The sequence below is a fragment of the Lontra canadensis genome, unplaced genomic scaffold (assembly GCF_010015895.1).
Source record: "Lontra canadensis isolate GAN:19392208 unplaced genomic scaffold, GSC_riverotter_1.0 scaffold49, whole genome shotgun sequence".
NCBI classification, from domain to species: domain Eukaryota; kingdom Metazoa; phylum Chordata; class Mammalia; order Carnivora; family Mustelidae; genus Lontra; species Lontra canadensis.
The window spans coordinates 2952456-2968358 of NW_022631043.1; the positions used below are offsets into that span (position 1 = coordinate 2952456).

Sequence of the window (15903 nt, forward strand, 5' to 3'; positions counted from 1 at the left end):
TTACCATCATCCCCACCTCCATCACCACCTTCACCCCTGCCCATCATCCCCACCCTCATCACCACCTTCACCCCTGCCCATCACCACCACCTCCATCACCACCTTCACCCCTGCCCATCATCCCCACCCTCATCACCACCTTCACCCCTGCCATCACCACCACCTCCATCACCACCTTCACCCCTGCCTACCACTGCCACTATCACCATCAGCATAACCATCACTATCACTGCCACCAGAACCATCACTATGACACATTTCCTGATGTTAGATCCTATGCCCAACACCTTGTGGGCATTTCCTCACTTAATTTATATGGCACTGCTGGGAGGTAGCAGTTTGGAAACCAGGGCTGTTGGACGCCTGCTCTCATACCCGCTCCAGGGACTCAGAGGAGCCAGAATCCTGCTGTTACCATATCTCCTCCATCAACCACCATCCTGTTCCTCCTCATTCCTGCGGCGATCTGTCCTATTTGCCTAATGCCTTATTATTCCTTATAAAGCATTTCCTCAAATATTGAATTATTCCTTCCACTGCTATCTTTTCAAATAGTTACAATAATTATAATTTTCCACATGAGGAACATGAGACTCAGCCGGTTAGTGACTTGTCCTCTCCCGTCTACCTTAGATTCTGAACTCATTTTCTCACAATGCTGTAGGGGGAGGGGTCCGGGAAGGAACACGGCAGAGCTCCTTTCCTTGCGGCGAGCGGCCGTCTTCATAACCGCTGACTTAGAGCTTTGCCCCCCGTCCCTGGCAATTCCAACTCATGAGCTGTTGGGCAGCCCTGGGGCTCTGTGTGCTCAGTATTTTCTTGTCACATTTCTTGGTATTGCTTGGGCTGTGTGGAAGAGGTGGCAATGGGCTGGGGTAGGATTTTGACAGGTTGAGATGACTGTGGGTGTCACAGACAGAGGTGCCGTTGTGAGCAGAGTCTCCGGGGCCAGAAGTCCTAAGGGGGTTGTTCGGGGCAAGGCTGAGCAGCTGACTTGGACTGTTGCTTAGGGATGGGAGCGCGCACACCGGACGCGAGATCCAAAGCCGTGTTGGAGTCACAGGTTCATCAGTTTCCAAATAAAACAGCTCAAATGTTACATCTTTTATTGTTATAAGATTTTACCTATTTATTTGACAGGGACAGAGAGCAGGAGAGCATGAGCGGGGGCGGGGAGGGAGTGGCCGGAGAGGGAGAAGCAGGCCTCCCGCTGAGCAGGGAGCCTGATGCAGGGCTCGATCTCAGGACCCTGGGATCATGACTCGAGCCGAAGGCAGGTGCTTAGCTGACTGAACCACCCAGGCGCCCCAAATGTTACATGTTTTAGATAAGGAGGAACCTTTGGCTATTTTGGAGGAGGGAGGTACCTTGGACAGAACTTTCCCCCTTTAGGAAAATCGCCTGCCAACTCAGGGTAAATGTATAGACAAGTAATGAAATTTGTAGAAGGCACAGACTGGTCCAGAACAGTGGAGGGAAGGGATGGGGCTTGTGAGCAGGATTGGCTCCGGTGATTATAGGCAACATGGATGGATGGATGGACAGATGCACAGATGGAAGGAAGGAAGGCTGGCTTGCTTTGAAGTACACTGGGGGCAGCTCTGTGAACATCAGTGCTAGAGCTGATCAGAGACGTCACCCTAATGTCTCTGTGGGTGATGCCCCTTCCTGGGTGGCCCGTGAAATGTGGTGCCACCTTGCAACCACAGCTTGGATCACAAATTTCTTCTTTTCCTCTGGCCTCTTCCCCCCTGACCCCCCTCGCTTTTTTCTTCTTGCTGAAGCCCTGACGCTTGGATGCTGGCTTCTCCAGATGCCCCTGCTTCTCTCTCTCTTCCTCACCGGACCCCTCCTACCTGCCCATAATTCTCCTTTTCCAGATCCCATCTTTTTCCTTCCCTGGTGTAGGAGCAACTCCTGCGTCCACACCTCCTGCAGATTTCCTCACCATCTCAAGGGCTCACCCCCTGAATGTCAGCAGCTTCATTACACAAGCTCCCCAAACTTGAGGGAACAGGGCTGCTGAGACCTCGTACCCCTTCTGAAGGTGGTGGGTCACCTGAGGAGGGACACCGGTGTGCACCCCAATCACATCATCCCTTTGGTTAGTAATTCTGTGCCCCCACAACCCAGACCTTCACATCGTTTCTGCTTCCCTCTGGTCCTTTCGTACCAACCAGCCAGCGATCCATTTCTACATTTCTCCCGCTGCACAGAGTGACTTGGCTGGCCCAGGTTCTGAATTCCGATGACTCCTCACCAGGCCATTCCCCCAACCTTGAGGGAAGATGGTTTATTCATCTTGTAAATAACGCGTGGCTCTCGGTGGAATAACCTGGCAGCAAGTGGAGGGGTGCCTGTCTAGATACAAAATTGAAGATGTCTGGTTTCCATTCCCTGAGGAAGGGGAGATGGCAGCTCTTAGCTCTCCTGCAATCGCCGCCCCGATGTTTGCATTCATCAGAGCGGGAGTGGATGGAGGCAGAGACAAATGCCTCCAGGCCTGGCTCATTTCTGAAGGTGTCTGTGACCACATTTTGAATTCGACCTGACAAGTGTCAAGAAATACATTCTGACCTCGGCCTCACTGCACGTCCAGGCCTCTGTGTTCCACGGCTCAGGGGCTCCTCATTGGGCGTCCTGAATCGGGTTAGGCCACTGTCTCTGCAAGTCCCCAGATCGCCAGGTTGTGCCTTCCTGTTCTCGAGCGGCCTCTCCCTACCCCAGGGCTGTTTCCCCCGCTGTCTGCTAGACTCAAGACCACATCCCTCATCTGGAAGCAACAACTTAATTACCCAGCCCACAAAGGTGTCTCAAGTTGCCACCATGTACAGACATTGTTCTGGGCCCACGGGGAGAGCATGGAACAAAAACAGAGCCAGACCCTGTTTCCAGAAGGCTCGCAGCCAGAGCGGGCAGGCCGGCAGTGACCAGATATGTAGGGACATCGAAGGTGTATCTGGTAGTGACGCAAACGAAGGGAAGGACAACAGGGCTGGGGCAGAGCTTGGCTGCGGGAGAGTGGTCTTGGTTGGGTCAGTCAGAGAAGACATGAGAAGACACGGGGACAGAGGGCCTTTGGACAGAGACTGTGGATGCCTGGGGAGCCCGCTTGCCGGGCAACGCAAGAATGCGTGGAAAGACCTGGCCCTGAGGTGGGATCGTGTTTGGTGCATTCATCCTGGAGGAGGGACGCCCTCGTGGCTGGAGTAAGGGGAAGGCTACGAGGAAACGGGAAGGGCAGGTAGCGGGAACGCAGTCGTGGAGGGCAGGGGAGACCATTTCACTTCGCCCCAAGTTGGACAGTAGTGCAGTGATTTGAGCAGAGGAGACAGGCTGATGTCTGTGTTAAGACTAGGACTCTGGCAACTCAGCAGGTAAAGGGGAGGCATCCGGGCCAATCAGGAAGGAGGGTGTTAGATCGGAGGTCCCTGCAGGGGTGCAGGAGCGGTGGTGGTGGCAGGCCCAGTGGTGGAGAGGGCATGGTGAGCTCTGACTGGCCGCCCACACCATCCTTCTTGCCGCTTCCAGGACCAGCACAAACCGGACCATTTTATGTGGTTCGTCAACATCTGTGGCGGCCTGGGGGCCTCCCCTTGGCTCAGAGTCCTGCCACCCACCCTGGCCCCCTGCCACGCCCCAGCCCCGTAGCCCTCCAGCCTGATCGGGGAGAGCCTCTGCCCCAGCCCTGCACCCTTTGTCCCTGCTGCCGCTGGCCAGCTCTGCCCCCTGCACTGAGCGTGTGTCCCACTGGAACGCTCTTTTTCCTTCTTCCAGCGCTACCTCAGCACCTCCTTCGGAAGTCCTCCCAACACCTTGTAACAGACCTCAGAGTTCCAGGTGCCATGTGCACACCTTTCCCTGCATGCTGGTAGGGACTGTTGTAGCACCAGGGGCTCAGGCCCTCCTTCCTGGGAAACCATGAACCCCTACGGTAGAGGCCATGGCAGAGCCCTCCGGGGGCTCCCGGGGCTGGCACGGAGCCAGGGACAGTGTGCCTGTGAGGAAGCAGGAGAAAGCCGCAGAGCCGTATCTCGGGCCTTGACCCTGGCACGCTACATGGAACTTGGGAGGAGTTTTAGGACCTAAGGTCCTTAGAGAACATTCCCTGAGGCTTACCCAGGCTTCTGTGCCACTGTAAACCCTTGGGCCTGGAAGAGGGCTGCGCCGATGAGACCCTGCTGTGGCGTCCTGTGAGGGGCCCCTTGTTTTGCGGGCGTTGCGGGACCCAGAGGCGGATTGCTTGGCAGCTCTGCGTCACCCCACTGCTGTGGGGATGGGGCCGTTTTGGGGAGGTGGGGGATGGAGAGGTCCCAGACGCTGGGTCCCAGGCTCTGCACGCAATAAGTGCTCATGGAACGTGGACAGGAGGATGGGGTGGGGAGGATCCGCGGCACATCCCCCAGGCTGGGCTGGACACAGACCGAGGCAAGGGAGAGGACTTACGTGGGTGTCTCGTTTCATGAGGGAAACTGTGAGAAACTAAAGGTCATCGTTGCATCGTTCCTATTCCGCCATACGTGACGGATGCCGTGTGCCGTACGCATCCAACTAACCATCACACCCCTCATCCCTGTCCGGAGAGACAGGCTCTGAGGTGTAGTGAGGCCGGTGAGTCCACACGGTGACCCACCGGGGTCGTGGCGGCAGCTCCGAGGCTAACGGCGGCAGACCGGAAGTGGCCGCGAGGACCCGCACATCCGTGCACCCCGTGTCACCTCACGGGCAACACTGTGTAGCGGAGAGAACAGGTGGGCGGTCCACGCGCTCGTGCCGGATGCCCCCGAGCTCGGCTGTTGAGTGGAAACCAGCGAAGCTCTCTGCAGAGTGAGGGACGTGCTGTGGTTTGTGAAGAAAAAGAAAGGGAGGACCGAGGGCACGTGTGTGCGTGTGCGCGTGTGTCTGTTGCTGGCCTCCGTACATCTTGCCTCTGGAAAGAGGAGCCAACACTGGGTAGGGCCAGTTCTTTCAGGGAAAGGCAGCTCAGTGGCTGATGGTGAGATGAGGAGCTACGTCTCAATATCCCTTTCTGTACCTTTCAAAGTTTGGGCCCCGTGTCAGCAAATCCACCTGTCACAGCTGAGACCCAAAGCTTAACCTCCCTGACCCCAAAGCCCGAGTCTCCAGCCCCGATCCCATGCCTCTTCTTTGAAGGTCATCCCAGCCAGTGAGGGAGGCGGTGAGTCCCTGTGCACCAGCGAGCTTGAGAACTCAAGATGGACATTCCCACCAACACGGTATCACACGGGTTCTGGTGCTACCTGCCTGCTGCTAATTTTGGCTTCTTCTTTCGTACGCAGGGGAAGAAAGGTGAAGTGGGCCCGCCGGGAACCCCCGGACTGCTGGGACCACAGGTAACTACCATCTCCGCACGCCTTTCCCTAGCGGCTCTGCTTCCTCGATGGAAGGAGCCATCAGGTGGCCGTTCTCTGGTTGGTGACCGGTCTTGCGTGGTCAGCTCATCAGAAAGAATGTTCAGAGGGTCTCGCATCCTCCCATCTGCCCTGGCTCCCTTGGCCTCCTGCTCCTATGCTAGAAGAAAGGCCACCACGTGGACTTCGGTCTGCAGGAGGTCAGACGGTTGTGACACCATCTCAACACAGTGTGCTGAGAAAGGGAAGCGGTGAGGCATGGGAGTGGTGCCCAGGACTAGGAGTCCAGCGGTGAACAACGTGCGGCTGGAAATGGTGGGAAGAGGGGCCTTCCCGGCAGGGGCTCAGCTCTGCAGGGACAGCTGGTCTGGGACACAGCCTGCGCGGGTGGGGACAGGCCCCTGTGTGGCTGGAGCTTCCTGTACTAAGCACTGTGGCTTCAGGTTTGGAAGGGGCTTGGCCAAGGGACCCGATCAAGCCAAAGGTCTCCCTATTCTAGGAGACAGCACATCCACGTTCTGGTGTCTGACTTCCACACTGTGACGTTGACCAACTCCCTCCCCTCTCGGGGCCTCCATTTACCCATCTGTCAAATGCTGGGACCAGGGCCCCTTCACACTCTGCTCTGTGCTGTCTTGCTCCCTGGATGTCCTCCTCCTCCTTGCTCCCCTCACCACCTCCTTCCTTACCATTGGTGGCTAGGACATTTGGGGGCAAGTTATTTGACCTTCTGAACTTGAGTTATGCCCCTTGCAAGAAATACCAATAAAAATCAAAGGGAGAGCAGTACTGTAGTTGGGGAGAAGAGCAGGGATGGGGCCCAGGTGATGAGGTCCCCGAGGCCTGGGGAGTAGCAGATGGGACCTGTGTCCTGTTCTCCTGTCAGCAGTGGTGGCCAACAGAGACGTTAACGGGCCAGTCTCTTTGGCTCCTCCTCTGAGCTGCTGCAAACCCACTTGTTCCTGGATACCTGCCTCTCCGTGTATCAAGTGGGGGGGACCCACCCCGGAGATGGGGCTCCCTGTGCTTCTGAAACCAGCTTTTACTGCTTGCTGACGCGTGAAGGGTCCTGGTGACTGATGGTGCCTTGCTGGCGATCTCCAGCTTCATTTTGGCACCTCCCGTTTGGTCCGGATATGACATGCAATAAGGGGATATAAAATCAATCATAATTCATGGTCTTCTAAAGATCCCACGTTCACTGTGGCATTTGGATGTTAATAGTGAAACATAGAAGGCTTTTGCCTCTGTTTCATGGCCTTGGTTCCCAGCGAGCAAAGCTGCTGCGTTTCAAAACTTTGCCACACGTGCAGCGCCATCAGATTACTTTCAGCTACAATTTGTCCCCTGCCTACAACTTTTTTTTTTCTTGCTACCTTGGAAAATACATTTTTCTTTCACTTTCACTTTGAAATCACTTTCCTTTGTTGAATGTTGACTGAATGCTGGGTGTTGGGCTGGATGTCACCCGTAGAAATATGATCAGAATCTCCCGAAATAGGGACTCTGATATATTTGGGGATCTCCACGTTCAGAGCTGGACGACGTAGAGCTTACAGTAGGGATGGCCCAGCGTCTTGGTGGGATCGCTCCCCGAGGGACCCCACACCGTGTTCCCCCAACCAAGCCCAACCTAAGAGTCTGTGGCCTCGGACATCTGGCTGTCTCGGCTGATCCCCTCCTCCCGACAAGCTGCACGCTCACCTTTCCCAGTCTTTGCCGCAGTTCCCCTTGTTCAGTAATGCCTCGGGTCATCTGCTCCACAGGGATTTATCGAGGTCCCGCCGTGTGCCCGACGCGGCTCTGTGCATCGGCGTGGGGTGTGACATCTGGGTGACACCGTGCGTGCCCAGAGGAGCCGTGTGTGAGTGGGGCAGGGAGACTAGCATGTCGGGAAGACACTCCAGGGAGCTGGATTCTGGGCGAGGGGGGGGTCCAGTCAGCCTCTCTCGGGGCCCAGATGTGACTGCTACTGATGCTGATCTAGAAAACCCAGGTTGCTTCTGCTCTGTAGGGTTTTCTGCTCTGATGAGAAGATGGAAGGGGGATAAAGTGTGCCTCGTTTCTGCCGTTGTCAGACACTCTCCTTAGTGCTCATACATCGTTGCGACCATTCTTTGTAACACCTGGGAGAAAAGAGGGCGGATCCAATTTAAAACCTAAGGAATTAAGGTTTTAATTTAGTGCAGAGTGCCCTACGCCCCAGGACGGCGGACATCCTGGAAGATGCTCTGGGTGCCTCTTTTCCAAGATGAAAAAACTTCACCAGCTGGCATGTTTTAGAATAAATACACACATCTGTGATGATGTAGGTGGAGGCTCTCCTATCCTGGGAGACTTTCAGGGAAAATGGAAATCCGCATCTCATCTGGTCAGCGTTTGCAAAGGCCGTGCTGCTCGGTGTGGTTGTCAGGATGGACAGACGTCCTCCGGATTGGTAGCCAGGGAAAGGGCTGGCACCAGAAATGGATGGCCGGGTGGGCCTGTGGGCCTGTGGGCCCAGGACTCTGCACAGAAATGTGCCGAGGTAGGTACTCATTACGGCTTTGCCCCCGGGAGCCCCATCCTGAGGGGGAGGGGACACAAAGTATGAACAACCCCCACCCCCAAAATAAGCAACGTTTCCAAACCACATAAGCTGTGTGAGGGCCGTGCTAATTGGTGCAAGTAATTTCCACGCATCTTCAAATCCCTTCCACCGTCATGAATCTCTGCCAGTCGGATCTAGGTGGTTCGTGGGAATAACTATTTGCCGTTCCTTTATTAATGATAATCCGGGTAATCGGTGGTTTATGTGCCATTGTTGTCATTAGGAAGCACATTAAAGAGCGGCTTTGCCACCATCGTATTAGAAGGATCAAACGCTATATCATTAATACGAATTAGACTGAGTGGTTCGTTTTTGTCAGTAGTTACGACTTTGTTGTTTTTGTTGGTAACAGTCAGAACGTCGTTATTGTGTTGTTGGCAATCGGACCTGTTGGCTCACGTCACTCTTGGTAATGATGAGATGTGCTGGGTGCGTATTTTTATTCATGGGAACAGGAGAAAGGAGTGGAGGACCAAGTGTGCAACCTCTCACGTGCTGGGCTTACACACGCGCCCTCGCGAATCCACGCTGTGCTGGGAACAGGGCCTCCAGCCTTTCTCTTCCAGCTGTGAGACTGAGGCACGGGGGAGAACGTTGCCAACCTCTGTAGAGGGAGTGTGAGGTAACCTAGCATGGGGCCCAGGGCCCCCAAAACCCAAGCCCTAATTTTTAATCTCTTCATACCATCATTTCTGCTACCAACAAAGATATTTTTTTAATAAAAGATCTTTATAAAAGACTTTATTTATTTGACAGAGAGAGACACAGCGAGAGAGGGGACACAAGCAGGGGGAGTGGGAAAGGGAGAAGCAGACTTCCTGCCAAGCAGGGAGCCCGATGTGGGGTTCAATCCCAGGACCCCGGGATCATGACCCAAGCTGAAGGCAGATGCTTAACAACTGAGCCACCCAGGCGCCCCCCAACAAAGGTATTAATAGTCAAATAGTTTAGTTTCAAGTAACCTGACTGATGATCTTTAATTCAAACACCAGAAGAGTAGCCAGGAAATTCTGCCCTTGGTCGGAAACGCTGTGAGGGTCAAGGACGCATGAACTCCGGCCTGGGTTTCCCGAAGAAGGCCGAGTAGGGAGTGGTCTCGAGGTGGCCCTTCGTGACTCCTTCGTGACTCCCCTCCAGGTTCACTCACGCTAGCTTGCTTCTCCTCACGCTCCTTTCTGTGCCCACATGCCTAAGGGCCAACCGAGGACGGGGTCTGTTCTCCCTGGGTGCCAGCGGCTGGTGGGTTGACACTGGGTCCTGACTGTTGGCTCCTTCCCCACCATGCATTCCCCTCTGGACTTAACAAGATGCTCCTTGTCCGTGAGAGGAGGCTGGGGGCAAATGGCCTGCGCCCTTCCTGTGGCCCCCACCTGGAAACCATTGCCCAGACCCTCTGTCCATTGTCTGCACTGTTTCTAGCTTCAGCTTCTCTCTGTCAACGGCCACCGCAGTTACTGAGTTTAATGACCGTGTGGGCTTTTGCTTTTTCCCGAGTTCACGGCATCAGACGAGTAGGCCATTATTAAGCCCCTACTGTGTGTGTAGCCATGAGCCAGGTGCTGTGGGTCCTTACAAAGGAGGAGGATCAGACATGGCTGAGCTCATGTCGACAGTTCTGGTGTCGCTTAATACACACATAGTCTTTTAGTAGAGCACACTGTCCCCAGGGGCACTGGATCGCGAGGGCTCAGACACATTCCCAAGCTATGCAGACGCTCTGCAGGGGTGAGTCCAGGGGATGGAGGACGAAGGGACCAGGTCCTTGCATCTGAACACCTGCTTTGTTGCATTTCCGTTTCCTTCCCAGGTTCCAGTCCTTCCCGTATAAAATGGGATGGAATCCAGCTGCCTCGCAGACAGAAATGAAACACAGCATGTGAAGGGCAGGGCAGAGGCAGCACCAAGTGGGGGCGGCCGCTCCCCCTACCCCCACCCTTCTCCCACTTCCTCCTTGCACAGGTGCCTGCTTCTCTCATTGTGCTTCTAGAATTCTCACGGCTAGGGTGCACCTGGAGTTAGTTTAGGTGAGTGATTCGCAGACCAGACAGTGCTTCAGAATCCCTGGGAGAGTTTTTCCAAAGTCCCTGACCCCTTGGGCTTGTCCAGGACCTGCCTCAGAGTCCAAACAAGGGGCCCGGAGATGGTCCTTAGGACAAGTTTTCCGGGTGACTCTGCAGCAGCCAGCCTGTCACGGATTCTCGAGATGATGGCTCTGTGGCCTCAGGTGGGGCACTTACCCTCTCTGGGTCTCAGTATCCATCATTGTCAGACGAGGGAGTTTAATTTTCAGTAGATGGTCACTAGGGATCCGCTTACTCTAGCAGGCTGTGAGGTCCCAGCATCCTGCAGGAGGGTTTGCAAGGAGCAAAGGAGGAAGGGGAAGCAGAGTTGGAGCAGTGAGCTTCCCGGAGTATTTCGTTTGAAAGTGCATGAAACACTCCAGGGGCCAATCACTGGTCCTGGAAGTGTAAGAAGGGAGGACGGCTGATGCGTCCGGATTGCTAGCGGACAAGGGGCTCGGAGAAGCTGTGTGGTATGGAGGGGGCATGAGACCACAGGGGTCCTCTTGAAGTATGAGGTCACCCGGCATGTGCCTTCTGGAGGGGGTCCTGGGAGTGTCACCGGCAGGGCCGTTGCTTGGCCAAGGGATGAGCAGCGCTGAGCTGTGCAGCCAGGTGGTAGGTCTGCATGGCAGTAGGGGTGAGGGCACGGGGCTTCTCTGTGCGCTTCCAGGACCCACGTGCTGCAGGGAGGACCCTGGCCAGGCCACCGTCCCATTCTGTTGGGCCCCCTTCAAGCGCACATCTCTCAACAAGAGTAGGTGCATCCAGAGATGCGGCAGGACTGAGCAGCTACAGGGAACCCCGAGGTGCAGATGCCACCAGAAACTCCATGTCTGTGCCCATTGTAGACTCACGCGTGCCCCAGCGGGAGACAAGGCAATGGCCCCGGGAGCAGCTGCCTTTGCCACTTGTTAGTATTTATCGCCCTCTAGTGGCGACATGCCGTCGTTCTCCCTGGACGCACAGCTCTCAGTGGCCCTTAAATTCCGTTCAAGTCTTCAAACATTATGAGCACCTGCTGTATACCATGCCCTGGGTTCATGTCTGTGACAGATGCAGAGGGAACAAGAGGGGCCTCCAGCTCAGAGGGCATGTGAGTCATATGACATGATGACCGCAGCCTTGAGCATGGCAGAGGGAGCTATTACTGGAGACCAGTGGACCCGGAGCCCATGTCGGAGGTGGAGGCACGGAGAAGGGGGCAAGGAGGGAACGCACACCCAGAGAGACCCTGAGCGGACAAAGCCAGAGCTTGCGGTTCTGCTTTGCTTGTGGGGCCAGAACTGCGTCCGTCTCTGACCACAGAAAGTGCCCCGAGCGTCCAGGGAGGGGATGAATGATTGAAGCTGTATGGGGGGTGTCAAGACTGGTCCGCATAGAACCATCTGGAAGACTTTGATGAGGCCCAGCTCGTGGCCCCACCTCAGACCCACAGAATCAGGGGTCTGGGGCAGGAGACCCATGTCATTCACCGTCCCGGGACTGCATGCTGACTAAAGCTTGGAAACCGCTGTCCTGCAAGATCTCTGTTACTGGCTGAATCCACTGTGTGTGAGTGTGTGTGCGTGCGCGCGTGTGCGTGTGTAAACATGCAGGCACACGTGTGTTTATTTTAAATGCTCAAGTGTTTTAAACAGAAAGAGTAAACAACATAACAGTTTTATACCCATCACCCAAGTATGACAGGTGTCAACATTTTGCTAATTCTATTTCAGAATTTTTTCCTTTTGCACTTGTTCCTTTTTGTTTGAAAATAAAGCATTATGGGGGTGCCTGGGTGGCTCAGTGGGTTAAAGGCTCTGCCTTCGGCTCAGGTCATGATCCCAGGGTCCTGGGATCGAGCCCCGCATCGGACACTCTGCTCAGCGGGGGGCCTCCTTCCCCCTCTCTCTCTGCCTGCCGCTCTGCCTGCTTGTGATCTCTGTCTGTCAAATAAATAAATAAAATCTTTAAAAAAAAAAAAAGAAAGCATTATGAAGATGAGGCCCCACCTGGTCCCCATGTTCCCCCTCCTCATATTGTCATCAGGAAGCTGCTCCATGCGTGGTTGTAACCCACACCTGTTCTTTTTTACAGGGCCCTCCAGGACCGCCTGGCGTCCCAGGACCTCCGGGACCTGGAGGTCCCCCGGTAGGCATGGCTTTGGTTTTCTTCTGTAGGGTAACTGGGGGAGGGCTTCATGGCCCGCAGGAACAGGAACACCTGGTGTGTGGCCTTCTGTCCTTCACCCGAGAGGAGAGCAAAGGCATAAACAAGGAAGACTCCTCCAGTGGCCACTCCCCAGCCTCTGGCGCGTCTAGGCCCTGAGAGGTGACGTGAAATACCCCTCGAGTCCATGCAGCATGCTAGTGGGCTGCTGCTAGAGACAGACACTCTGAAAGAGGGGTGTTAGTCTAGCGATGCCCATTCCTAGTTTGTGGTTTGGAGCTGACGGTAGACATCGGTCACCTCCTCCCCACACACACTTCTGTGCAGCTGGAAAGGTCCCCTGTGGGCAGAGAGGGGTGGGGCAGACCCAGCACCCGGCAGAGGGAAGCCAGGCCATTCGCCTGTCCTACCAGGTGGGAGCCGATGTGGTGGCCCCGACCGCAGACCAGACATGGAGGGACAACTCTGTGCTTCGCCGTGGCCCGCACTAAGGACAGTCAGAAGCTCCGAGGTTTATCTGCCCCTGGTGTCCTCATCAAAACCAGACGCCTGGGACGGTACCAGGCAAGGCGTTGGGAGAAAGGTTCCGATGCTCCAAAGAGGCCAGGCTGACCATTTCCATGTGGTTCCCTTCTCAGGGTTTGCCTGGAGAGATCGGCTTCCCGGGAAAACCTGGGCACCCCGGGCCAACGGTGAGTGCCCCAGAGCATCCCCACCCCCACTCTTCCCTGTCCTGCATCGGTCCACCTTGGAGGTGACCAGGCCCTTCTAGCTGGCCACTCCCCTGGCAGTGGGGACCGAGGCCCTGGTGCTCAGCCTGACTCCTTCCTCCTGTGGTGCCTTCCATGAACTCATGCTCCAGGGATGGCTCCCCGACAGGGCCCCAGCCAGGGTGCAAATTGGGGCACCTTCTCCCCAGGCCACCACCTTCAGTCTCCTTACCCAGAGGCAAATTCAGAAGCCCTTGCCATTTAAAGTGTGGCTTCTTGTCCCTATGGGACACATGCAGAAGACAACAGAAGTAACAGGTGGCAGGACTCTCCCTCTTCTTGTCCTCATCGCACTTCCTCACGCCCCAACTCAGAAGATCCTGGGGAGCTGGGGGGTCTTCTCCTGGCTTTTAAGTCCTGAGTCTGGGGCTCAGGAGTCCTCCTGTTTCCACGTGAGTACTGGGTGTGCTGTTGAAGCCCGGTGTGTCTCCTAGCTCGGGCCCTGTGCTCTGCAGGGCCCAGTGGTGGGGGTGACCTGTGACACCACAGGACCACTGTCATCCTCATAGAGCTGTGGATGACACACAGGGAGGCCTCACTTCACTGGAAGGGATTTCCTTAAGGCCAGCTTTCTTTCCCGGGGAGCAGTGGGTGGGGAAGCCAGTGGAGCCCGCAGCCCTGGAGGGGGTCTGGACAGTGGAGAGAAGTTGAAAGAGGTAATAGACTGTGTAGGCCCAACCGTGGTGCCCCCTTGTCCCGGGACCTTTGGCAGACCCCCGGGTGACCAAAACCAGGCCCCTGGGGGGCAGGGGCTGATTGCTAGAGTGGCGGCATTCTCAGCTCTGCTGAACACCAACGGATATGGATGTCCCTGTGGGGGCATGATGCGCGCTCTCGGGGAGATGAGCACCTGCTCAATTACAGAGTCCCCAGCGAGCACTCGCTGTTACCCGTGGCGTCCTCAGTGAGCACTCGTGGGCACACACGGCAGTGGGACTGGGAGAGGGCACCCCCACAAGGCAGGGGTGTCCCAGCTCCTGGCTAGAAGCCACTCAGTGCAGTGCGCCCTAAACGTGCCTCTCGTTTTGCTCTCTTCTCCTCCCCGTGCCAGGGCCCACCTGGAAAGGACGGGCAGCACGGGGCACCAGGCCTGCCGGGACCCAAGGTTGGTATTCATGGGGGTGACGGGAGTTTGGGACCCAAACAGCAGAGAAAAGAGATGTTGGGTTGTTGGCAATCGCTAAAATCCACTGACTGCCTGGGACTTGGGGATGTTGGGATTCACCAGGTCAGAGGTGGGCCCCGCCCCGCCTTTAGTTCTGTTTCGGTAACTGGGGAAGGATTTGGAATTCTCAGGCTTTAAAATGAACCTGTTAGAAATACGTACGTATTTGCAGGGAGGAACAACTTTTGGATGCACATAACGTAAGAGACTTTAATTTTAAAAATACTCTGGTGGGGCTCCTTATAGGAGGCTCGTTAAGAAAATAGTCTGGGTTTAAGTATCATAAAATCGGGAAGCAAATTCCCAGTTCACACATGGTTGATGAACAGCCACAAGACCACATAATAAATATCTCCACCAGCGAGCTTGATTCTTTCCTACAAAACACGCGTACGCTCGCTGTGCGAGGCGACAGTCCGTGACAGGCAGCTTTTCAATCTTATGAGAACATCCATCACCCCTTTAATAAGTAACTTGGAAAGTCAACTTTTTCATGACCGATGACCGAATAAGTATGGATTTAACTTCATTTTATGGGTGTTTAGGAGAATAGTTGTCTTTCTTCCTTGTCTTTCATGACAAAGGAAGGTGTGAACCCAGTATTTTGCGTTCCCCAAATCGCTCAGGTGACTTCTCCTGCACCCCAAGTCTCTCAGTGAGAGAGAGAAGAGCCCTGTCTCTACTCAGTGATGTTTTTGTGAAATAAAACAACAGAGGCGTGGAACAGGGAATCTAAGAGGTGGTACAAGCCGCTGTTTTGGTCACCGTGGTGGGGCGGAGGGCAGGGGCCAGCACCGCAGAGGAACGAGAGGTTGTCCGCATTGACCAGCCTGTGACGAGTGCTTTGTGGGACTCCCCAGCCCGGCGCGCTCCTGCCAACCTCTCTGTGCGTTCCTTCCAGGGCCAGCCAGGAGAGAGAGGAGAAGACGGTCTGCCTGGAAAACCCGGCCCCAGGGTATGGACAAGGCCTCCTCCCCGCCCGTGGGGTCTGCTGTGTGCTGTGTTTGGGGTTGTGTGAACCACACCTGGTGGTGTGAGCACCGGTTGTCAGCGGGGGCCTGGCAGCGCCATGAACTCAGGGCGCTGGAAGGCTTGAGGGTGGGGGTGTCTAACAGGGACAGCCACACCTGGTGGGAAGGATCACATGACGCCTACTGCGGAGGGAGCAGGGGTAGGCGGGTCTCTAGGAGACCTGTAGGTGTGGCCTTGGGAAGAACTTGTCACTGTCCAGTTTGTCCTGGCAGCAATGAGGGAGAGGGACTCCCCTCCATCTGTCTGTCTGTCCGTGTCCCTCCTCCCCTCCCCATCGGTGCTCCCTAATGCCTGACCCGACTTCTGGCTGATGTGGTCTATGGCGTTCAGCCCCCCTGTGCCTCCGGCAGGTACCAGGGGCTGTGGGATGGGCAGAGACCATTCCCCATCGTGTTGGGATAGGGCACTCATGTGGGGGTTTGGGTGGCTGTGCCTCAAAACCCCACGTCACTTGCGGCAGGGTCGGCTTTTATCTTGAGGTCCTGGGCTCAGATCTCAGCTTTGGCCCTAGGCTTGGAATGCAGTGAGCCCCAGGGAGAGAGGGCTGGACCATGTGTGCGTGCAGTGCCCTGTGTGTGTGTCTGGGATGTGTGTGTGGTATGTGTGGGCGTGCGTATGTGGGGGTATGTGTGTGGTGTGTATGTGCACAGGTGCTGGGGCTCTAGGGGAGTCTGTGGGGACCGGAGATTTCCGGGCTGCTGTCCCCCTACCCCATGGTGCCCTGCACTCCGCCGGCTCATGAACTCGTCAAGGGCAGCACGTG

The 15903-nt window shown here is 55.7% G+C and overlaps 1 protein-coding gene across 1 annotated transcript in view; it reads left to right on the forward strand.

Moving 5' to 3' along the window:
* Nucleotides 1-15903, forward strand: part of COL22A1 (collagen type XXII alpha 1 chain) — a 240256-nt gene that overhangs the window by 123205 nt on the left and 101148 nt on the right. The window contains exons 23-27 of the mRNA XM_032873482.1: nucleotides 5301-5354; nucleotides 12102-12155; nucleotides 12812-12865; nucleotides 13995-14048; nucleotides 15010-15063. Coding sequence (XP_032729373.1) covers nucleotides 5301-5354; nucleotides 12102-12155; nucleotides 12812-12865; nucleotides 13995-14048; nucleotides 15010-15063 — 270 coding nt within the window. The remainder of the gene's footprint in view (nucleotides 1-5300; nucleotides 5355-12101; nucleotides 12156-12811; nucleotides 12866-13994; nucleotides 14049-15009; nucleotides 15064-15903) is intronic.